Genomic DNA, 26249 nt, shown 5'->3' on the forward strand with positions numbered 1-26249 from the left:
TTTTATTTCAAGCGTTTGTTTGCACTTTCATACTGCACTGTATAAACATATCTGTGTCGAGCTCAAGAGGACATGACCTTAACACCATGTTTTCTGGAAGGTTTGGAGACTCACCCTTTACCAAACCACAGTCAAGGCTCAGGCTCCAGTGTGGAATTTCACAAACCCCTTTCACACTTCAGAAAAAGCCTGTTTTCCCAGATTGCTGCACTGTCAGACGTCAGAACTGTCTACTTGGTGTGAAGGGTTCACCAGCAACCTCCCTGGCAGCTAGCCGTCTTTCATATAAAGCTAGATGCTGTGGTTATGGTACGCCAGCTAAGTAATAATATACAATGCACTTACAGTACACACCTTTGCATAAAAAAGAAAAACAGGAAATAAATTAACCATACTTTAAATCAAATAATTTAAAATTGCACTTGCATCATTCACTTCACAAACAATTGTCACAAAACGATTGACAGAAAGCTCGGTCCTAAACCATGACATAGGGCAACAGCGGCAAAAAATCTCCAGTGGCTCCCTTTCAGTGATAAGAATGAACCAAAGAGCAGTATTATTTCTGTTGTAGGGGTAAATAAATTAATCCATCTGGTTTGTTCCATAGTAGTTAGCAAGCCAGCATGGGGGCACAGAGCATGTGCGGGATCAAGGCTATGTCACAAGGCGGGCTTAATTGGGCCACGTGTGCGTGGGTAACCATAGCACTGGTTTCCAGGACACAGTTAACATCAGCAGGAGACACCCCTCCCCCTCCCTGTGATTTGTGCTAGCTCACTCCGGTAGCGGCGTGTGCATTTTACAGAGCAATTGTCACTTTCTCACTAACAAGGGCATCAGGGGTGAGTGTGCTTCAGCAGAAATGCCCTCTGTACGCAGTACATATACAGTAGGTGTCAAAGCAGTGACTCAATACAGTTCCATCCACCCGCCCAAACATCCAGGTTTAAATCAATCATGATTCATGACTCACTCCTGGGAGCACTTCATTGTCTGCCCCATTCAAGCAGGATGTATTACTGAGGTTATTAAAACTGATTGGAGATTCAGAAAGGAGGGAGACTGACCTACAATACAGTATGTACAGTATGAACCTGCCGAGTTACGTACAGTGGAAGCTAAAGAGTTACTGTGCATTATATTAAATGCTACATTAAAGCATCTACATGTACACTTCACCCATAGAAACAGCACAAAAATAAGTGCATAAACATAGTATATAGCAAATGGAGGCAAAAATTGTGGAAGTGGGGAAGAATGAAAACTTCCTTAAGCACTTTATAAGCTTCCTAAGACTGTCATCCAAAAACGTGAAATTGTATTTGTTTTATGCCAACAGTAAAATCAAATGGGTTTATGCAACAATTTTTATGAATGTGCTGCCGGTGAAATTCCGGGTAGCTGGGTAAAAAGCGAATGATGAAATGAAAATAAAACGAATGTGAAAGCACATACCTGCCAAGTGATTGCGGTAGCAGCTCAGCGTTGAATGAACATAATAAACTTAATTTATACAGAGCGTGGCCCGAGCCAAAGACCAAGCTCACACACACACAAAAAGCTGTAGCCCAGGATCTGAAGCTGGAAGCATGCTCTATCCACGCTGAAACAAAACAAATCTAGCACTAGGCAGTCAGGTTAATTGCTTGGACAATGCCACTGTCTTTTTGAGTGGATTTGTCAGCACGCGTTAAGCAGAAGTCATAAACACGGAGTCATAAACATGACCCGACACCAGCTCAGCCAAGAAGCCGTAACTGGAAGAGCGTCCTTTTTTCAGTCTGCTACGCGAGAGAAACTTACACTGCCCTACAAAGCGTCGGCTTTCACTGTTCTGTCCGTCTGCCACGGGACGAGACGCCAACCAGCCCGGAGACCGCGGCCCATTAGTGCTTTCTAATTGGATATCAATTACCCAATGAAACCAGTTTCCACTACGGAGGTGGGGGGGGGGGGGTAGGCACAGAGGGACGCTCACCAGCCGAAGCAGAACAGGGCCAGGTAGAAGCCCAGGAGAGTGGCCACCACATGCCTGACCAACGGGCTGCTCTTCTTGGGGTGCAGGTAGAGCCGGAACCAGAAGGCCGTGAGCAGAGCGAAGAGCTGGCACACCACAAAGTTCACCTGAGACAGAGAGAGGTCATTATTATCGGCGATATAATGTATTATTGTTTGGGAATACTGTATAAATGTGTAGTTATACCATAAGGCTTATCAGAATTTAAATTGGAACAGAGAGAGAGAGAGAGAGAGAGAGAGAGAGAGAGAGAGAGAGAGAGAGAGAGAGAGAGAGAGAGAGAGAGAGAGAGAGAGAGAGAGAGAGAGAGAGAGAGAGAGAGAGAGAGAGAGAGAGAGAGAGAGAGAGAGAGAGAGAGAGAGAGAGAGATTAAAGAAAGAGCAGAGAAATGAAAGATGGAGAGAGAGCCTTTTGTTGTTGTTTCAGCACTCAAGTTAATAGGTCAATTTATGAGGATGGATCATACTTCATACATCATACTTTCTCCATATACAGTATATACCATTACATGGCTACTTCAGCATTTTCACACCTGAATTCATACAAACCTTTGCCACTCGCATCTTAAAATTTCCCTTCCCTTGCGAGATGCAGATATAGGATCGTGGCATTAGAAGTTTCCTGCAACTGTATCCTTACACATACAAAGTTTTAGAAACGTGTATTACTATAGTCACACCACCTGGTCACCACTTTACATTGAACTTTACATTTAGACTGGAACTAGAGGTTCAAAGAACTAGACCACAACCACCTGTGGGCACCATCTCTAACTGTCATGCCTGCCTGAGATAGCAGGGGCGTTTTCAGGTGGAGGTGTATTGACTACTTCTTTCATATCGCCAGCTCCTGCTTGTGTTCACAATGCAAAGCAAACAGATGATGCTAAACAAAGATGTGATAAGATAGTGCTACCGCATGCTAAGACCTCTTAACAGCAACCTGCTGTAAACACAACATGGACAGGAAACTAAGAGACTGAAAAGTACTTTATCCCTCAACTCTGCAGACAGGAAATGGGTGATGGTGCCATGCAGTACATGGTAAACATAGTAAAGTGCACAATATCAGCTGAAGAGAGTAAAGTTCAGCTCTCACGTCACTCAGAACTTCTGGAATATTCTGCCATCGTCAGATGAGTGTTGTTCATCGCCATGGCATCATGTTCCATGAGCGTCAGTGCGTGACACAAGCAGAGAAATGTGCATGGGAAACTAATTGAAACACAGCTGGAAAATTACAAAACTCTGTTCCAAACTGTACCGGAAGGCAGGAAAAGGAAACCGGAGGCACAGGTTAACATAGCACGTACGCCAACATGGCCTCCCAATCACTGCCCACAGGACACAAGCAGCCTTCTGCTACTAGAGTAGAGTAGCAATATGTAAGAGCCCTTTCATTACCTAATGTACAGCTTATATGACAAATAAAGAAGCTTTCTGCCGCTAAGTAGCACGGGGACATTAGGAAAAGTAACAACAGGAGAGTGGTTGACTGTATGAATCATCATCATCATTCACAGTTTCACCACTGGGGTGGGGTAGGGGGCTAAAATGACATCTTTGAGCCCCTGATGCCCTGTCGTACAAAGCTCCCCTTGCTTTTGGATGTTCCCTGTGGCTTCAATCCAACCCAGCTCTTATTCACCAGTCTGAACAGTTAGGCTTTGGCTTCTCCTACACAGGCTCATCTATTGCTTACAAGCCCATACCTATCCAACCCATGTGTCACACTGCAAAAAATGTCTGTCTAAACAAGCACTTTAGTCATATAATACGACTTAATCTCATTTTTTCCCCTAAAGTAGACAAGATTACCTTGTTTTAGATTACAGTTTGCTTGACAAGTGGCAAATCTCAAAATTATTAAAATTGTCTCACCTCATTGGCACTATTTTTGTGTTATTTAAAAAGTAATAGAGATAAGATTTTAAGGTTTTTGCAGTGTTACTAGTTTCACCTCTCCCCTCCGTACCCTCAGCAAAACCACAGAGCATGGAAAGACAGAACAGAGAGATTAAAGAATAACACAAGAGGGAAGAATAATGTGAAGGAGAGAGAGAGAGAGAGAGAGAGAGAGAGAGAGAGAGAGAGAGAGAGAGAGAGAGAGAAAAAACACAGCAGTACAGTAAATACCAGGGAAGGGAGGATGATTGAATGACCAAACAAAAAGGAATGCGTCACACAGCAACTGAAGGAGGCCTGCTTCAACCACGCCAGGATTCAGACAAACAATAATCTCCCGCACCTCAGTATCTCAGCAACTTCAGCTCAAGATTCAAAGGAGAACAAATAGGGGAGCCGACTCTGAGCCTTGCGCTTTAATCTCGGTCTCCAACACGGCTGCTCTGATCCAGCCATTACATAACACCGGCCCACCTCTCTGCCAGCTCCACTCAAGGTTCACAGACAAGCCATTCTGACATTAGTAAGACATGGAAAACAAGCCCAAAAAAGCTCATAAATTGCCAAAACTCAGCAAGATTATACATATCATTTAAAATAATGCTATTTTAATTTCAGGAAATCTTCAGTGAGGTTTTAACACAAGGCTCACTCAGCACTTATTTGGGGTATTTGGGAAGGGCAGGAGAGTGTGCTAGAGCTGAGGTCATTTCCTGGCTGTGGAACTATGGCCTGTGTGCTGAACGTGGCCCAAGATCCCTCAACTGGGAAAGTGGCCAAAGAACCGCGCTGCAATACCGGCACCCGCCACGGAATAAAAAGTCGCTCAATGACGGGATATATTTTCGAATGGTACACCCATGTTCTGCCATTTACAAGAGATGCACCACACTGTCTGCACACCTGTTTCCCTGCACCGGACACCCGGTTGTTTGGAGATGCGTAGTCATCACAGACGAATGACCGGAAAAATCTGTGACAAGGCAAGGAAAAAGGTTCCTTTCAAAAATTTTACCTACAACAAAGTTTTAAGGCTAACGTTACCCCAGCTGCCTTGGGAATCTGCAAGCTATATTTAACAAGTCATGCCGCCCCTGAAGACCAAACCTAGGTAGAACAAGAAGCCGAAAGTGGAAAATATATCATGGTGGCAAGCAAGCCAACAACTTGTACATGCACTCATCATATATTTCATGTGAATTTACAATATTCTATATTCATTAATATTGCAAATACATTCTGTAAAATGTCTAGCTTTGCATGAGTCTATGAACAACCAAACCAGCCACTTCAGATATCCGTCATACCTTGGTAGTTTTTTTAATTTCCAATTTATCAAAAGAGTGAGAGTAGCACTCATCTCATTTATACATTAGTAATATGAGGTAACAGTTCATGATTAACACGATAACAGCATGGGACCCTACATTTTGCATACCTAGTTCACATCTGATCATTGTGTTTATTGTACATGAACTACATGCTCACAGACAAAACCAAAAAGAGTGCACATGCAAATGAGATCAATCACGGTTTCTGTTGAGTGGCTAGAGAGATACCACATTTTTCAAGTTTCAGATTTTGGATAAATGAATGCGAACACCAATCCATGTTGCCCTGCTGATCTGCGCTGGTTTTGAAAATCAATACTGACATCTCTCAACAAAAAAGCTAATTCAATGCTACAATCCATATACTTGCCTTTTCACAATACAGCATACATTTTTTTCTGCTTGGACACTCAGCCCACAGTGTTTCGATTGGATTGAGGTCTGGTGACTGAGATGGCCATCGAAGATGGCAGAGGCAACCAGATTGTCAGCCAGAATAGCCCAATACTTGGTGGAATACATCATACCATTGATCTTAACCAGTGTGCCTGGATGTCTGAAACTAAATCAGCCCAAAAATGTCACTGACCCACCACCATATTTCACCGTGGGTATGCATTTCTGTTTCAACTCCAAACATGCTGATGCTGTATCTGACCAAAATGTTCCACGTTTGGTCTCAAGATGTTGTAGTTAGAAGTCGTCAGCATTGTCAGCCAGTGCCAATAATTATGGAGCACACTATATATCATGTAAATGAAAGCTTTCAAATCAGTATACTATTGTATAACTGGAATTAAAAATGATCACCACAGAATATGTTTACCAGCAGTCATATTTTAAACAGAGAACTGCACAGCCACCAACCCTCTCCATACTCACAACACTTTGAAAAACACTTTTATTCAGTACTTCATGGCAAAAATCCCTTCAAAGATTCTATATATTCAGACCGGAGGCAAACATCTGTGAGACTTAAAAAACAGGCTACTCGGAAGATAAGTGCTATGTGAGGTACCTATCCCTCACAACAAGCATATGGGAGCGAAAGAAAAACAAATTACAGCTCAGACAAGTGTCCAAATGGGACAGCCGGAGCTCCGGACCGCAGAAGCTCAGACCGGTTAGAGAGGCGCTGTGAGCCAGGGCCGGTCCCGAAGGGTAGGCGGCCGCTTCGTTAACAGCATCTGTTAACGGGCAGCGGCCTTCAAATGCGCAGGATGTTTTGCCTTTGTTATGGAGACAGTGGCACCATTAGCCCAGGGAAAAACAGGCACTGCAGAAAATCCGCGGCGTGGAAAGGGGGACAATCGCAGCTTGTGCAGTCCCACAATGCACCTCACAACCATCACTCAGCGTCCCCCGCGCTAGCCGCCGCTGCTGTTAAGGCGTATTGTGTGACTTGGCAGCTGTCCCTTTCGGTTCGGAAGAGCAAACAGGCAGGGCTTTGTTAGCGTTGGACGTGGCTTATATGCGGCACATCTGGATAATCGCTCTGAGGTACCTCTCGATGACTCTTCGACCCTGTTAAAGAGGGGTGGGGGGGTTGGGGGGGTTAGGGGAGCCAAGCCCAGAGCGGCTCCAGGAAACCGGCGCAAAGTGGGCAGCCTGGCACAGCACCAGTGCATTCTGGGCAGGCAGCACTGCCGTGGCGAGGGCGCAGGCACATCAGGAACCCCTCTCTCGCATCTGGCTAGCGAGACCCACTCCTGCACAGCCCTCATGCTACATGCATAACTCAAGAATCTCAAATATTTAACTGTAATGTTACAATATTGAGTAGGCCTAAATAGTCAGCTTTGTATTCGAATAGTCAGAGTAGGGAGGGGTGGAAAACGGTATGCTTTTTTCCCCCTTTTTCAATAAATCAGAAGGAAGTTGATCTAACGGCCAAAAATATCACATTCCACAAATACAATGGAAAGTACAGCTTTGGACCATAATCCAATTGCTTAGCACGTACACCGAGATTAGCAACAGAACCCAGATCAGATCATTTCAGACCGCTTAACAACAGAACCCAGATCAGCTCATTTCTGACCGCTTTGCAACAGAACGCAGCTCAGCCCATTTCTGACCGCTTTGCAACAGAATCCAGATCAGCCAATTTAGAAATGCTTTGAAACCAGGTCAGTTAATCTTAAACTATTTAGCCAGTGTAAACACATTAAGTTCATTGTAGATAAGTTCTTTGCACCTGAACCCATATCTTCATCATCATATCAGCTTGCACTTTTGCTTAGTTGGCTGAGGTCAGAGCCCAAACAAACAGAAACAACGAGTATTACACAGTTCAAAAGGCCAAGTGCTGGCGAAATGATGAACACGTAACCACTGCTCTAGGAGCATGCCCTCGAAAGCCAACACCACATTTGTTGCAAGATACTATTAAACAAAATGAACTTTAATATCCATATGGGTATGGATAAAACGCAATACTCATGTGATATTGCAGATTATCTAACCACCCCATGTGCACTCACTGCACTCTAAATAATTGGTTAGCCAACCTCACACAGGTTAACTTCACCACAACAAATTAAAAAGCTGCAAGTCTGGTCAAATCTTTGTGGTCATTCTGAATTCTTATTGGGAGGGTGTGTCTGAAGAACACATTCATTCAGAAGACTCCAACTAGATTATCAAGGAAAAGCAACCAAAAGAAAAATAGCAGTTCATTCATATGTACAGTTTGTTAAGCTATGCCATTTTCCCTTCTACATTATTTTTCTCAGTCTCTCCAAATCAACCAGTAATGAAACATTTTGTTGAAGACGAGTCTCCACAAACAGAAGCTGGACCAGATTTTCATTCGAGCAGACAGCAGTTAATGAAGAGTGAATGAAAAATGCAACAGAAAGAGAGAGGGAGAGGGGGATCGGGAGAGTGGAGAAAATGAGAGTGGCTCATACGCCATGCCTCCTTTTATCATGGGCTATAAGTTATTACAAAATCAGAAATAACTGAGGATAGACCAACCTTTCACAAACATCACCCTTCCCTTCTCTGCACGGAGGCAGCGGCAAGGGCAGAACTGAAACATGCAGGTGACGAGTCAAACAACGCCCGACCAGTCCAAGAGGAAATGCCTCAGACCAGAAGGGGAACCAGCAGTCTTCCATCTAAAAACCCTGACCAAATCACAACTCCACCCCACTACTCAATATATTTTCACTGATGTATTGACAGGGGCAAGGTTATTTGATATACAGCAATATACAGTATGCAACACTTAGGTATCAGGTATACACCATTAGTGATATAACACCAATTATATAGATTATAGATCATTATAGATTTAGTTACAATACAATATTCAGAGATTTGCACACCTATACACTAATGACATCTGTCTACCAGGAGGGATTTGATTCCGATTTAATCCTGTAGTGTAGCCCATGTCCTTATAACAATATGTGAGCAGGTTTAACACTACAGCAACAGGCCTATGTAAAAACAGAACAAACCTATACTTCAACAATAACAACTGAGCTACGGAATTAGATCATTTACACCAAACTCATTTGGGCTAAAGGAACTACAGTAAACAAGCTCTTGTTGCCCTGGGGTGCTGACACAGGAAGCCCATCGCATTTTTTATTAACATACTACCCCTCTCAAGATAGAAAATACAATGATCCCTTTGTCTACATCCACACCATACTGTACAGTATGAGTCAAACACACGGAATGCTTCCCCGAGATAGGATTATTGTGAAAAACATACCAATATACTTTCTATTCACCAGAAAATAATGTTGAAGCACTCATTTTTATATAAATTATTCATTTTGTGTGAACATGATTTTTTAGGTTGGCTGATGTTTCAGTATGGATTCCTCAGAACAATGGCTGCACTGATGTCCTTGTACTTAAATAGGATTGATTCCAATCAAATAATCGATATTACTCATTCAATCAATTAATCTATTAGATACAATTCTATTTTAAAAATCTAATTTCTCCAATATTCGTAAGTTCATATACAGTATATTTTCAAATTGGCATTTTAATATGAACCACAGCAGATCCATGAGTACATAATATGATGCAACTGAATACTTAAACATTAAACCTTAAAAAAGTATTAGCCAGGTAATTTAGCAGTGTTTTTATGCTCATGTTCAAATCGTTGTCAAAATATTAAATGCATCTTGTCAGCTATGTAAATACCGGACTTAAATAGCTGACTTAAGTAAATCATATTACTATTGTCTATAGTCCAGTGGGTTTTTCACATAGACACAAAACTGCAACAACCTCTTAATAATTTGAGGGGATGGCACGAATGGTATGTAACAATGCAAGAAGTCACAGCTGTGGCTACACCCATGTGGTACCTTGCAACCCAAATAGTTTGAACTTTGATTTTTGCACTTTAAGACATGGACACCTTATCAAACATCTTGAGCAAGAGAGGCATATTTAGATCATTTCTACTTGAAGGCTAATTACAGAAGGTAAACTCAGGACTGATAACTTGTGGGAACAGGACAGGGGTTGGGCCTGAATAAATTCCATCTCCCTGCTGAGGTTGAGGGCAGCCATGTCATGATTCTGGTCCTGATATTAGGCTCTCAAGGCGGGCTGTGCCAGCAGCCAACCCGCTCCTGCTGAATGGCTGAAGCTAAGCAAGTGTGGGCTTGGTTAGGATGGGAGATGTAACGGAATACTAAAAACATTAAAACTTGTGTTTTTATGCTCATGTTCAAATCGTTGCCATCTTTCTATAGGCAGTTAGTCAAAATCTGAATAGCAAGCAAGTCAAAATATTAACTGGATGGGAGACCCCCTGGGAAAACAAAGTTTTGGCTAGAAGTGGTGTTGGTGGGCCAGTAGGGGACAATCTTCCTTCTGGTCAATACTCCAGAGCAGTGATGGGGACACTGTGCTGTAGGAGGTGCCATCTTTCAGATAAGACTTTAAACTGAGATCATGCGGTCCCAACTTGGCTCTTTCAATCTGCCACATAATCATTTCCTTTTTTAATTATTTTGGAAATGAAAAATCTTTTAATACAAACTAATCTTGCTTTAAAATGTGAAGAAATCTGTCATGTTTAACTTTGTACCATTTGGAGGACAGGTTTGCTTTTGTTCACATAGATATTAATAGTAAAAGGCTTTTTGACCAGGGTTGCCCAGATTATTGCACACTACTGAAGGAGTGCGTTCACTGTGGCCTGGTTCAGCAGTACGGCACTTCATCCTACAGGGGGGGCATTTTGGGAATGTCTTTGGAATCTGGTGGAATGGAAACAATCCTGCCAGCAATGAAAGGCACCCTTTAACATACACTGTACTGAAATGCAGTCAGTTTCTTTTTTTTCCTTTTTTTTTTTTCCACACACACACACCCACCCACACCCACACACACACACACACACACACACACACACACACACACACACACACACACACACACACACACACACACACAGCAGTTCTTTGTGTGGATGCAGCACAGTAGGTGTGAGGCTGTGATGTACTGCACCAACTTGGCTTGTGACTTTGAAGTTCCAATCCCAGATGGGGAAATTGCCATTGCACCCCTAACACATGGTCTAAAAATGTTCAGCTTTATGAGAGGATGTAGAGTATGTACAAAATATTCGCTGTGTAAGTCACTCTAGATAGGGGGATCTGCTAAGCATGTATGGTACATGGTGTAATGATCACCCAGCTTCTATTAATATCTGAGCAAGCACAGCCACCCCGGACCCAGAGACCACCTCCGGTGGCAGTTTATTTCACATTAACTGTCAAGAGCTAAACAGGAAAGTCAAAAATGATTTCTTCTGCTAAATTACTTCACATGAACCTGAGGCCATGGGAATTCAAAAATGACTTGATGAATGGGACTTCAGCATTACCGCCTGCTTAGAATCAGAGCCCTTGCGGTTTCAGACAATAAAGACCAAGAGTCTCTGATTTGAGTGTTTTCGCACAGCGCCACTTCCTTCTCTAAAGCCACAAGTTTCATGGCTGAGAATGCAGCTCATGTAATAGGTTGGTGAACCCTGGGTGAGGTTCAGCACTGTAGTGTACTGTACGTGCGTGTCTCCGCGCATAAGCCGTATCTGAAAATAATATATTTTAGAATTTTTACATGGTCTTTTTTAATAAAAAATAACTATAGTGAAAGAAGGACCCTGAAGTTAACATTATGTACAGTAGCTATATTTCATTACATTAATGGTATTTGGCAGACGCTCTGATCCAGAACGACGTACAGTTCATCAGACTATCCTCCCCTGGAGCAACGCAGGGCCTTGCTCAAGGGCCCAAAGGTTGTTTGGATCTTATTGTGGTTACACTGGGGATCGAACCACCGACCTTATGGGTCCCAGTCATGTACCTTAACCACTACGCTACAGGCCGCCTACATTTCAAGACAGAATGAGGACAGAGCAGAAGGTCTGACTGGCAAATGCTGTAGGTATGAGAGGACAACTGTGTTCAGCCTTAACAGTGTGGCCAGCTGCATACTTGAACTCACAACAATGTACTACAAAGGCAGCAGAGACAACGTGCCCCCATGTAATGTTCACAAAACATCTCGTAAGGAGAGCTGCAAAACACAGCAAACCCCTCTAAGTACACACCCTGCTCAATAGATGGAATCGGCCCCAGGACTAGGACTGGCAGTTTGTTCAAACCGAAGGTCTGGTCTAAAGTCAGTTGTTTCAGGGAGTGTAGAACTGCATATGGTGGGTGCAGTGATGGCACTCTACATAAGCAGGAAGACAGGAATGACCCTGAATTGCGCAACATCCCCTCCAATCAGTCACTGAGTCACGCTAAACAGTCATTTTCCTGTTGACTGTTTGAGTAATGTTCTCATGACACCACTGTTTCTTAGTTTCCAATTTAATCACTCCCCTGTTGTCACACACCAATGTGTCAGTGAGTATAAGCAATTGTATTTGACATTCATTTCAGCTCTGAATTGTCAACATTAGTCATTTCATTTTGGTGGATAATTTAAAACATTCCTCTCTTGCTGGACCTGATGAGCCAACCCAGGACAGGCCTACACTTGAGAACAGGGGTAAGATTCTCATGTAAAGAAGGACTCTGAATGCGGGAAGCTGCTGACTCAGCTGTAAACAAAATAAGGCCCAGATCAGCAGATTTTTGTCTAAAGACGAAACCATGCAAAACACAACATGGGATTTGCAGACCGGTTTCTAATAAGCAAAAGCATTTGATTTTAGTCCACAAAGTGAACCTAGTAGACCATTCTTCCAAGTTAGGAGGTATATGAAAACAGCCATGCAATAACAAAGTATAAACTTATACAATTCTATAATTTTTTTACCTCATGAACATTATAAATTACATAACATCCCCCATCTAGGCTTAACGTCCTGTCCAATTGGAATGTAATACAGCAGCAAACATCAGCAAAGGAAAAATCAGTCTGTTCTTCCATGTGTCTGTCTGAAAACTCACGTGTCAATGTTTACGGTTTACACAAACCAGCATCTGCAATATGGCAGTTGTACCACGTGATCTCATTGACAAATTTAGCTGTTATCGAGGACCGGTTTTAGTGTTTGAACAATGGAAACTGTAAAAAGCGGTCAACAAATAATCAGTCCAACCATAAAAATCGTAATTCTTTTCCATCATAAAATAGTTATCTGCCATAACATACTGCACTTATGGTCAGGTAGGATAACAAGGTTTGGTAAGGAGTACCAAGAGTCAACAAGCAGGTAACGTCAATGGAAACATGCTGGAATCAAAATGCTAAGCAACATAGTTCGGGAAAACACTCCTAATCAGATGCATGCTTTCCAAAAGAAAGCCATCTGTTCCAACTTGTCCTAGAACAGACAAAGGTCCCTACAGGATCATCACTTGGAGTACGAGAGCGAGGCTCAGCGAACAGGGTGAGGAGTTGGGCGTCAGCACTAGATCAGGCCCAGGAGCCCGCATTACCCGCATACAGTGAATTAAGTGCAACATTGCAGTCTTTCTGCTATTATATTTACATAGCAGTGGCAGCCCGCAGCTATGCAATTTTCAACATGGCTGCCATCACTACTGTACACAGGTCTGTGAGGTCCAGTGTGCAATAACACATTCCCCAGAGCCCAGCACATCTCAAGTAACAACATTCGGGGGTACACTTGCTAATTTACCGAAGGCTTCCCAGAGTCATAATGGCCCACAATGAACCATCATAGCATGTTTTTTCAAGAACCAATGCCACGAACCAGCCCATCTTGTTTTACACATTCGCATGAATGAACCAAGCACACCTTAAAACCTGGTGAAGCAGGACAAACTTGGACAAACTTGTTGAGCAAGGGCTACTACAAATTGAGTAGGGCTTTACGGGTGGTTTAGTGAGGAGGAAACACATTTGATCAATACTTGTTACTTTTGTACAATTCTATTTTTTTCTTCCAAAACTGCATTACATTGAGAAAAAAAAATTGTTTTTAAAGATGTTATGTCCTAATTCCAAAATCCACATCCGCAGAAATGGCAAAATACATGCAACCAAAATAAGCTATTGCACCTAAACAAACATTCGTAGAAGTGAGTAAACTAAATGAGTTTAGAGAAAGGAAAATACAAAACAGCTAGCTAAGTGGTGTTGCTTTTCAAGAGCGCCAAATCAACAGCCAGAGATGATAAAAATGTATAATAATAACTAAGCCCTCAGTAGCGGACAGAAACGCACAGACAGCGTTGCCAGGATATTGTACGTTAGAGGCTGAGCTGGGAAAGTATAGGAGGGGCTCAACCTGCCGCACCCTGGAGATCTTGGATAAAGGAACAGGGGAAGGCCTTTCATCACTGCTCCTCCACCCCATTCGGCGTTCCCAGAGCAGAGCGCACGTTCCCACACACCTGGCTTTCCACTGACAGCACCGTCTCAGCACGCTTCAGTCAAAATGCCTGCGGCCAATTCCATAACAACCAACATTACAAATGCAGTAAATCTGCATGATAAAATCCAATAGAGCTACATAAGAGACCGACAGGGTAATTTGCTCCTGATGGTTATAGAAGCTTCCAGTGAGCACCACAGCACAATGGACAGTAACATTTTGTTATTTTGGTTCTGTACTCTAACACCAAGTTTTAAGGATACAATGAGGTTGAAGTGTGGATGGTCAGCTTTAATTTGAGGGTATTTTCATATTTCCATATCAGATGAACCATTTAGAAATGACAGCACCTCGTATGCTATGGTACAGAACCAACAACAAAAAAATGTGTCACTGTCCAATTAATTATGGCGCTGACTGTATATCAGTCTCGATTATGTAGCTGTATCGAATTTCCTCACACATACAGTATCTGATAGTTAAGTGTGTTACCATGGATTTGCCCTAAAGAAGATGGTGGCAAAGGGAAAGACCTGCTTCAGCAAGCGAGGCGCTTTGGGTCCACCAGCGCCCGCCAGGGGCCCCGAGACTCTGAAAGAAACTAAGGACTCCCCTCGAGAACGAGCTGCAGGCTCAGCACAGGCCAGGGCAGAGAGGTGACGGGGACATGGCCACAGCTTGTTGTTTCACACCTTGCAAATGACAAACACTCAAGAAGGGAGACCTTTAAAAAAGAAAATACAGGAACTCGGAGATCCAGTTGGCCCTGGGGTTGCCGGGCATCACCAAGACGCCCGTTGCTAGGAGACGGTCTTCACACAACCAAGCTGGAGTAGCGTGGCAGAAGGGACCGAACGGACAAAGGGCCTGGAGGCCGCAAACCCAGCTATTTATAAACACCAGCTCTCCGACCTTACGTTCACGGTATAGCCTCTGGCATGGATAACAGCTTCATGTTGGTGAATAGTTTATTAAATGAATGTTTGCTTTTGGTGATTCTATTGAAATATTAATAAAGTGCAGTATTGTTTACATGTTGCCATTTTTATTTTTATTTTTATTTATTTTTTTCATGCATTGCCAGTCAGTCAGGGGTGCCAATAATTCTGGAGCCCACTGTATGTACAATACTATACTTCTCAAAGACGCAACAAGCGGACACTGAAAACAGAAAGCATTCACATTGTACTACATCATTCATGGCTGCCACTACAGGCTTACGTAACCCTGTTAAGTAACAGACATCTGAGACTAGACTGTAATGCATGTCACACAGTCGCATACTGCTTTCTGCACTGCCTATAACAAAGCCATTTCATCTGACCAAAATATCCTTCTGCACTACCTAGAACACAAACCCATTGAATCTGACCAAAATACGCTTCTGCACCACCCACAATCCACTACCATTTTGTCTTACTTTGTTACAAACACCCTGTAGCTGACAAACCGTGAAATTATGATACCGAAGTACAAATTATTCCTGTAACTAATTAAAGACGAAAGTCTAAATCTAGCATAAGCTGTAGGTAGGAATGAGGGTGTGAGAGAAACCGTATGCTATTTACAGCTATAATTAGGCATGGGGGTGAAAGTGTAGACTAACTAGCAGACATGACAGACAAAGGCACAGCAAGAAAGAGAGGCACGGTCTGGTGAATCCAGTCATTTTAATAACACTGTTATTATTTGTCTCATTAATTGGCACATCCCTTCATGACACAGACGACACATTTCAAATCTGGCCTGTCTATCCAGGTTGTGGGTGTACCACAGAGTGGGAAACATTGGGCATGAATTAGGGTGTGGAGGGGCGCAGGGTAAAGTGAGCATTCAGGAGCGATGACCTACAGGGGTGGACTGTGCTGATGATAGAAAATAAACCTGCTTCCCACAGTGCAGGTTGCAATATATTACATTACATTACATTACATTAATGGCATTTGGCAGACGCTCTAACCCAGAGTGATGTACAGTTGATTAGACTAAGGAGGAGACAATCCTTCCCTGGGGCGGATCTCATTGTGGCTACACCGGCAATCGAACCACCGACCTTGCGGGTCCCAGTCATTTACCTTAACCACTACACTACAGGCCACCCTGGCTGCCCTGGCAGACCCGGCTCCTGAGCATTTTATTAAGAACATTTTTACTTTATTACACCCGATTATCTAATCAGCCAATTGTGTGGGAGCAGTGCAATGCATACAGTCATGTAGATACGGGTCAGGAGCTTCAGTTAATGTTCACATCGACCAACAGAATGGGGGGGAAATGTGATCTAAGTGACTCTGGCTGTGGAATGATAGTTGGTGGCAGACAGGGTGGTTTGAGTATCGCAGAAACTGCTGATCTCCTGGGATTTTCATGTCATGTACACTAGTCTCTAGAGTTTCCAAAGAATGGTGCAACAAACAAAGAAATCCAGTGAGCAGCAGTTTTTCAAATTCCTTGTTAATGAGAGGCGTCAGAGGAGAATGGCAAGACTGGTCAAAGCAGACAGGATGGTGACCGGAACACAAATAACCACAAATAATCGTATGTAGAACACTCAACGAATCATAACTCTAAGTGGATAGGCGACATCAGTAGAAGTCTAAAAAATAAGTCTAATAAATACAAAATAAAATACTGCTCACTGAGTGCATACTGTATACATTCAAATACATGGCATTTGGCAGATGCTCTTATCCAGAGCGTACAGTTGATTAGACTAAGCAGGACACAATCCTCCCCTGGAGCAATGCAGGGTTAAGGGCTTTGCGCAAAGGCCCAACGGCTGTGCGGATCTTATTGTGGCCACACTGTGGATTGAACCACCGACCCTGCAGGTCCCAGTCACATACCTTAACCACTACGCTACAGGCTGCCCAATATATTATATATATAACCTGTTCCACCCAAACAATCTCTCTCTATGATACACACAGACACACACACATAATGGTTGTCATTTGATTTACATTAATTGCAAGGAGTGAAATCACCACGCTGACCTTTGTAATCTAGTGACTGCTCTCTCAAAGCCTGCCCCTGATTTAAGTATAAATATGTTTGAATGATGAAAGCAATCATTTTTCAAATATGTGCTCTGGGGGGGTGACAGTAAATGCCCTTAAACCTCACTCATGCATGTCTGCCGGTGACCCCAAGCACATTAAAGCACATTTAGCTCATCGCACCCAGTGGAAGCTTATACTGGGCAGCCACTGGAAGCATGAATCACTCAAAGACAAGTGTACCTTCACAAAAATACATCTGAAAAGCTATTAACCGGTAAAGTAATAATCTTCAAATTTCAAATTTATTGTATATAAAACTGAAAATGTAATGAAATTTGGTAAACCCCTGCAGTAATTTCCTGGAACCTTGCTTGTCAACCCGACATGGTTCAGCATTACAAATACAACACAAAGCAGCATCAATACAGCCAACATAGTTACATCTCTTATTCATACTATAGCCAGCACTGTTTGTGACCAAGCTCTAAGCTGCTCCATGTCACCCGTGTGTTTGTGTGTGTGTGTGTGTGTGTGTGCATGATGTCAAGTTCTAAATCTGGCAACTCTACTTGTAACTTGCAGTTATCAATAGCAAAGCGAGACTCAATTAACAGTGTGCATCAAAATTATTTAATGAACAGCCACAACGATAGTGCAATCACATTTATTTTCAATAATCATCATTTTATTATAATTTGTCATGAACATTCATTGACACCACACTGAGGGAGAAGATCACTGCCTATGCGGTCTGAATATACAAAGCTCTTTTCCAGCATTTAAATGCACTGTGACAGCAGTCTGGGTGGAGAATTTGCATTAGCCACAGCCTGTGTTTAATCTAACCCCAGCAAGGGTTCAACAGAGTTGAGGGAATACAGCTACCGATAAGCCAGAACATACACACCTACATAACAAACATCACTGCTTTTAATTTAATATTTTGTATCAAACAAATTCTCGTAGCTCTACTCTGTACAGCCACCCTAGCTCATCCAGCTTCAATGGCCCGTTTTATTTATTACATAACCAGCAAACTGCGAACATGTGACCAGGGGTCAGAGAGACCACTGGAACGTGACCAGAGGACTGCTAAAAATCACCCAGTGAGGCCAGACTTTTACCCTGCGCAATGCGCTCCATATGAAATTTTACATAACAATATTTAGACAGATTTTATTATCATTCCACCTTTACATTGCTGGCATTTAGCAGGTCTACACTCTTACCCAGTACAATTTACACAACCTGTTAAACAGTATCCATTTTATACAGCTGAATAAAATGAAGAGACTAAAGTACCTTGCTCAAGGTTACAACAGAACTGAACCAGCAAACTTTAGGTTACCAGCCCGGTTCCTGCCGACCTTTTTCAGTGGTCCTTTAAGGTCAGGGTCACGGATACACACTGGTTACACAAGTAGAACAGGCACGCCCACGCACACACTTCTGAAGCCCTGCATGCCTCAGATTCAGGGCGTGGATGCATCCCGGGCTCTTCTGCAGCAGAAAGTTTGGCTGGGGGCATTTCCTGCAGTTTTCCTAATGTAATGAAAACAGCGCGCTAATGCCTCGAGAGGACAGGCCCTTTCATTTTTCGCACACCGCGCAGTTCCCACCAGGCCAAGCAAATTACACAAAGGCCTGCAGAAAAAGACGTCTTCAGTTTCCTTTCAGAAAACAAAACTCCAACCACCATAATCAGATTCAGTCAAAAGCAAACTGCGTTGTTTTTTTTTGTTTTCCACCCAGAATTACAAAGGCATTCCAGCCAGATACAGTAACGGAAAACCCTTCTGTTGTGAGACTTGACAGCTCCAGTCAGTCAAACGGAGAACCACGCAGGTTGAACATGGCATTTCTCAGCAAGGCTTCGACTGCACAAATTGCTTTGAAATGACAAGGCATTTTGAACAGAGCAAGCATGAAATCATACAATGTCCCTAAAAGAATGGAAGAGCAGGCGTGATATTGTGCTCATAGTTGGCTTTCTTCAATCACTATTGGTGGGAGGGGAGGGGGGGGGGGAATTAAAACACTACTCAAGCACGAAGGAGCGGGGGAAAAAAAAAGAAAAAAATATTAGAACCCAGTGAATGGCGTTCCGCTTCTTTCCCCATTCAAACTTCAAAATCAATTTCCCGCTTCATTTGGATTCTCATGTTAAAATGGCAGCTGTAATGAAAAAGCTAAGTTACCGATACATGTTCAGAGAACAGCTGGCCCCACAGTGGCTGAGCAAACTGAATCCTGAGAGAAATTAAAGTGTTTATAATTTATCCCCTGGAGGAGGGAGGGGCGGCGGACTCCCCAGAGGAGCCGGCACAATCAATCAGCCGGGCCTACTCCCGAGAGCCGGTCCGCGAGACCTCCTCAGAGAAATTAGGCCTCCTCTCTCTCCCTGCGCCTCCTCCCCTCACGCGCACCAGCCGGCCCATCAGCCTCGGCGGGGGACGATGAGTCACATACCGTGAAGCAGAAGTGCATTTTATCGGTTCTGCAATACGCATCGTCGATTTATACAAAGAAAGACGGGGCCAAAAAAAAAAAGAAAGAAAGAAAAAAAAAAAAAAAAAAAACCTCTGTTGTGAAATTTTGGAAACCCCTAAGAATCAGCTGCGCATCATGTGGCTCGCGAGCCGGCGTTCAGATGAGGGACACGGACAGTGCGCTCTTCTACTTTATCCACCCTTGTCTCCTCGGTCCTCGCGTGACCCCGGAAATGGATCGAGGTCTGACATCATTAGGGGGCGTTCCAATTCCTTAAGTGCTCCTTGGAGGAGTGAGGAGCGAGAAGAGAATACACGAGTGCAGCCTTTGCCTTGACTCCTCTGCCCGTGTATCTCATCCTACAGGAGCTGCCTGTGGTGTAGTGGTTAAGGTATATGACTGGGACCCGCAAGGTCGGTGGTTCAAATCCTGGTGTAGCCACAATGAGATCTGCACAGCCGTTGGGCCCTTGAGCAAGGCCCTTAACCCTGCATTGCTCCAGGGGAGGATTGTCTCCTGCTTAGTCTAATCAACTGTATGTTGCTCTGGATAAGAGAGTCTGCCAAATGCCATTAATAATATAATAATCATTCACAAATCTCCTCCTCGTGTACGATTTCCCCCATTCTCCCTTCTCCACCCGCCTCCACCCTGTTGCAGGATAGGGATGTGCTGATTCTGGGATGGGATGCTGGCATATCAAAAATCCACAATAATCCATTCCAGAAGTCTGTGCTCATACAAGCAGCCTTTCTTAGGGAGGTGCACTTGTGTTCCTACAAGAGTTAAAAACTCCTTCAGATATAAACAAAAGGATATTAAACTGAACGGCAACTCAGTGATTCAATACACAGCAACACTGAGTCTCCATAAGGCCACACTGCACCTCTAAATGGCCACCCTGCATCTCTAAGGCCCTTCACCAGAGTGCATCATCATGAGTCACTACAGCCCCCTCTGACCACATGAATAAGTGGCTTATGAGAGTGGCTTTTCAGGTCTGCATTAAGTAATGAAACTGGACTTACAGCCTAATTGGGCTAGGTTTACCAACCTGAATGTTTTGGGTATGCACAGAAGGTCATTACACCAGGGTGATGTTACCAAACTCAGCACCTACCATCCATGCCTACCCCAACAAGGTAAAACCAGGCCTTTTCCACTTTTTGCACACCGCTTCCTCGCTCAGTTTCAGCTGCTCTGAATAATATTTAGAGCAAAGGTCTGGTCGAATATTGAGTAGGGGGTACGCCGAGTGGCACATTTTACTAAGGTGCCAGCTGTTCTAATGTATGTGGACAGGCCCCAACAGTCTGGTATCGAATACAGACTGTACCAATGCGGCCAGCGGCCCAGATAGGGTTTCAGTAGGCCTGGATAACAGGGTCTCTTCGTTCGCTAGCGACCTCCACTGGTTGAGCCGCACGCAAAGTGTCTTCCTCCAAGTCATGCCTGCGCAAGCCAGAGCTGTGAACAGTGGCATGGAAAGAAACAGCGGGAGACATTGCGTGCGATAGAGAAGGGCACACGTCATATGCGCTCAGCGGGGGTTGTGGCTGTGGCTGTGGCTGTGAGAGACGATAAATACTAGAATGATAGCACAAAGAAAAGCACTCTAGTGTCCAAAAGGCGAAGACCAGCACAGACATTGAGTGTACAGCGTTCATTGTCACGAGCCCTGAACCCAATACCACCCACAGAACATGCATGCATGCACGGATACATGGAAGTGACTACAGACAATCATCACCATAGTAGCTCTGGAATTATGGAAAAAAGGAAACTAGGACTTCTTGCTGAAACCCACAAAAATCTACAGACAGTGACAAGACACTAACAATGAGCTCACAAACAGAAGTCCCCCAAACCAAAATTAAATTAAATTAAATAAACACATTAAAGCTACATATTAGACCTAATAGGCCTTATAGATGACACCCAACAGCACGACACGGTCAAACGGGATTACTGATTTGGAATGGGGTTAAGTCTGGCAGAGCATCTACTGTAACGGGCAGCCGACAGACAGGCCACCTGGCCGACCTCCAGGCCCACTATACTTAGCACACAGAGGTCGGAGGAGGGGGGAGGGATGGGGGGGGTTGTATAATGGAGAGATGCCAATTGCAGGATGGGCTGTAAAGCGGAGGGGAGAGCTGAGGGTGCTTGTGGGTGATGTTTACACAATCTGGACAACCCTGATATACGTGAACATGGTACCTGTTAAACATGCAGGCTGCAGCAAGGGTCTCCAGAACAGACAACAACTTATTATTATTATTATTATTACTATAGATTTATTTATATAAAAATAGATTTTTATTTATATTTCCCACCCCAAAGACAAATGTCAGAATGAGGAAGAAATGTGATCTAAGTGACTTTGACCGTTGAATGATTGTTGGTGCCAGACAGGGTGGTTTGAGTATCTCAGAAACTGCTGATATCCTTGGATTTTCACTCACAACAGGCACAACAGAGTTTGCATGGGAGAGGTCAGTGGAGAAGAGCCAGACTGGTTAAAGCTGACAGGAAGGTGACAGTCAATAACAAACAAAGCAAATAACCACACATTACAACAGTGGTATGCAGAAGAGCATCTCTGAACACACAATGTGTCAAATTTGGATAGGCTAAATCAGTATAAGTAAAAAAGAAAAAGTCAAATAAATACCTAATAGATTGCTCACTGAGTGTACACACACACATGGATAAATGCATTTAAAACACACAGAAAATACCTAAACAACAGTAAGACAATATAAGAGTAAGGTACAATGAGGGATGCAAAATGGCAGGAAGAGGAACTATACACTGCCATCCATGATAAGGAAATGAACACTACCATCTATGCTGAAGAGCCAACACTACCATCCACACTTACTACACCGAGCAGACGCACTTACCGATGGCAGCTTAAATACATTCAGCATTCCTCATACTGTTAAAGAACAGCAGCACACCGTCACTCCAGGTCAGGATTCAAGCATAATCAATATGAACCTGACTTATATTAAACTACAGAATGCATGTTTTTATATTTGATATAACTGGCAGGCCCAAATTTGAGCGGCACTGCCAAGCACATGCTCCGGTATTCTGAAGCCCAAGCTTTTTAAAGCAAGTTAAATCCATCAAGAAAAAAAAAAAAAGCTAGTTAAATCCATCAAAACAGAGCCAGACTATTATTAACATGTTTGACTAGAAGGATTCTGAAGACAAAAAGCTAGAACAGTTTTCTGGATTGTGAAGTGAAACACCATAAAGTTTCAGCATCACCATGAGTTATTTTCAGATATATTAAGCAAACTCCTTAAGGTTAACTTAAGAGTTATCATCTTATCCATTATGAATATGAATTTCCATCCTGGATCTATCACTAGTTTGCTAGCAAAGTAAGAACAGCCGGCTAGCTAACTTAAGCAAACGAGTGTTAGCTGGTCTATAAAATAGATTCATTTATTTAGATTAATATTGATGCCACTAATTCCCCATTACAAATGAAGATATTTAAGGCCTGCAGATCATCTGCCTAAAGAGCTACCGCTTCAGAGAATTATGTTCGTGTTATCCATTTATACAGTGCATACAGTGTTCAAAATAACCTACAACAAAATTCATTTTCAATGCAATGAAAATGTGAACTTCAAACACCAAGATAAACATATGCTTCTCAGAGAAGGGGCTGTCCCAGCTCCCATGGTCCAGCCAGAATCATGGAAACACTGTTCTCTTTCTATGCCCTTGACACCTCATTCCTGTTAACTGCAACATAATTTGGATCATCGGCAGGAGAGATACAATATTTAATAGCTCTGGCATGTTTGCAAGCCCCTGTGTGTCCTACACCAGCTGCTCACTATTTATCTGCATGTGAAATACACCCCACAGTGGCACCTACTCATATACAGTGGCAGTAACAGAACCAAAATACAGTGTGTGCTTTTAAAAACTGCTTTTTTAAGATTCCCAAATCCAACCCAGAACAATGGCCTTTAAAGTCGAACCTGCCCTACAACAACTGCTGTGCTGAGAAGCAGGTTCATCCCACAGGCCTCTTTAGACTGACTGGACAAATAAGGCTCTGAATCTGAGCCAGAAGGTAAACAGAAGGGGGCCACAGGCAAAGGTACAGCTATTCCTTCGCAATGGGACAATACCGCAGATTTTTCAGTAGGCAACATTCCAAACAAGGAATGCTGACAGACAGGTAAGCCCTCACAAGTATGACTTCTGTACGACTACCCAAACCCACAGCAATTCCCACCTCGGACCTCATATTTTTATGACCCTAGCTGCACTTCAGTCAAGACAACACTTCCAAGAGGACCATAATAGCTTGAAAGTATGAGCCAACATTCTTCTTGCTTTCAGGGAGCCTACATTCTTGATAAAGGCAGCAGATATGACCGTTTGTTGATTCAGAGGGTCCTCCCAATTTGTAAATAATAGACAGTACTTAAAGATAATGGGCATGGCTGAAGAGAATTCTTCAATTACAGAAACAAATGGCCTATGGCCTGGTCACTCTGAGCACTCATGACAATGACACACAAAAACAATTTCCCAGAAAAGCCGGATTTCCTTTTCTTCTAAACAGAATACAGCAGAATGGTCTCAGATTAGGATGGTTTCATGCCCCATAATGTTTGGTACTAAGTGTATACAAATAAAGCCTGGACCTATTGAAATCAAAACCTTTTACTGTCATTTTCAGTTCTGGATTATTAAAGTTTCCATGATGGAATTATCAAGATGTACACCTGTGGTAATGTTATATAATTATGTATACAAGACTGCCATCAGCATATTAATATATTTCACTGATAAAGACAATATCCATTCAACAGTAAGACTCTCACCCCCACCCAGGACATTAATTTGTCACATTGACATAATTATTTAGTTTTTCCAATTGGTCATTTAATGAAGAAAACACCGGAGCACACGGGCCCATGATCATCTATAAATTAATTTCAACACAATCACCATCATTTGCAAATGTACTTGACTTGCTGGTTGTCACTACAATGTACTTGCCTACTATATTTCAATTTTAGCCAAGATAGTTTTACTGTGTACAATGTGTAATGGGTCGAGAGTGCAATGGAGGATATTTTATATGATTACAGAAGTTTGTCCTCAGACTGCACTTTACATAGACTCACTCATTTCCTCCCAAGACACACCCAGTGATAACTGTACCACATGGGTCAGCGGTATGGCTGTGGTGGTCACAATTACTCAATCCAGAACACTAAGGCATTAGAAGGAGTACTCAGAAATGTACAACACGATCCTCAGAGGTCCACTAACTCAGATACATCACGTATACCTGGCCCAAACAGCACTGAGCATGTTGCTTGTTATGTTTACTTTCACCGCATTGCTTCCTTCAATATTCCTGCCATGTTATTGGACTGTACAGTCCATGGTTACCTGAGAAACAGTGCAAATGAACAACTACTGCACCCTCTGTAACAGACAGGAAGTAGTCACAGAGACAAGCCAGTGGCAGAACAGGAAGTATGTTTAACACAATGCATGAAGTACAATTCACCATGCAAGATCCTGCAATCAGTGATTAACATTTCACTTTAGCAAAAAAGCACGAGAAAAGCATTCTTTCGATAAAAAAAATAAAAAAAAACTGTCAAACCCACAACGTTGACTTGTGGAAAAAGGGCATACATTCCGCAAGTCATTTAATCTCAAGGAAAACAGCCACCATTCTTAGAGCAATGCAAATCAGTCACAGCTGATACCCAATACAAGGCTCTGTCTCTGTCAGTAGCATATGTTAGCTTAGCTTCAATGAATATGGCTAATTTGCTGAGAATAGAGAGCAGCTTTTTAGGCATGAAACAAAGGACAACATTCAAAAAGCTAAATATAGCTGGCTGCACAGTGAAACCAACACCCAGACAGCAACTCAGAATTATTCCCTCTAAATTGATTGCAACACATACACTTAGTGAGCACTGTATTAGGTATTTCACTTATTTATTTAGACTTCTTAAGTCTTCTGCTGCTGTAGCCTATCCACTTAAGAGGTTTGATGCATTGTGTGTTCAGAGATGCTATCTGTGTACCACTATTTTAATGCATAGTTATTTGTGTTACTGTCACCTTCCTGTCAGTTTCAACCAGTGTGACCCTTCCCCTCTGATCTCTCATTAACAATGCGTTCCTGCCCACAGCACTGCTGCTCACTGGATGTTTTTTGTTTGTCGTACCATTCTCGGCAAACTCTAGATCCCAGGAGATCAGCAGTTTCTCAAGATACTCAAACCACCCAGTCTGGCACCAACAGTGTGTCACTTAGATTTCATTCCTTCCCCATTTTGACATTTGGTCTGAAAAACAGCCGAACCTATTTACCACGTCCGCATGCTTTAATGCATTTAGCTGCAGCCACATGATTTGCATTAACAAGCTGGTATACAGGTCTACCTAATAAAGTGATCGCTGAGTGTACATGTCCAGAACGAATATAAAATGACAGAATAACAGTATTGCCGAAGGCAGAACGGTTGGGTGTCATTCATACAAACATATGTTATAATGCAAGTTAAATGTTTTTTTGGAGGGCGGGGCAAGGAGGAAGTCCTCTTACCACTTTATGCTCGACCTCGTATCCTTTATTTTTTTGCA

At 42.9% G+C, this 26249-nt stretch overlaps 1 protein-coding gene across 1 annotated transcript in view; it reads right to left on the reverse strand.

The window, feature by feature from the left end:
* LOC133135688 (lysophospholipid acyltransferase 2-like) overlaps positions 1-26249 on the reverse strand; it is a 48976-nt gene that overhangs the window by 20826 nt on the left and 1901 nt on the right. Inside the window, exon 2 of the mRNA XM_061252886.1 lies at positions 1982-2127. Within this exon, the coding sequence (XP_061108870.1) occupies positions 1982-2127 (146 nt within the window). The remainder of the gene's footprint in view (positions 1-1981; positions 2128-26249) is intronic.

The sequence above is a fragment of the Conger conger genome, chromosome 1, assembly GCF_963514075.1.
Source record: "Conger conger chromosome 1, fConCon1.1, whole genome shotgun sequence".
In the NCBI taxonomy this organism is placed as follows: Eukaryota; Metazoa; Chordata; class Actinopteri; order Anguilliformes; family Congridae; genus Conger; species Conger conger.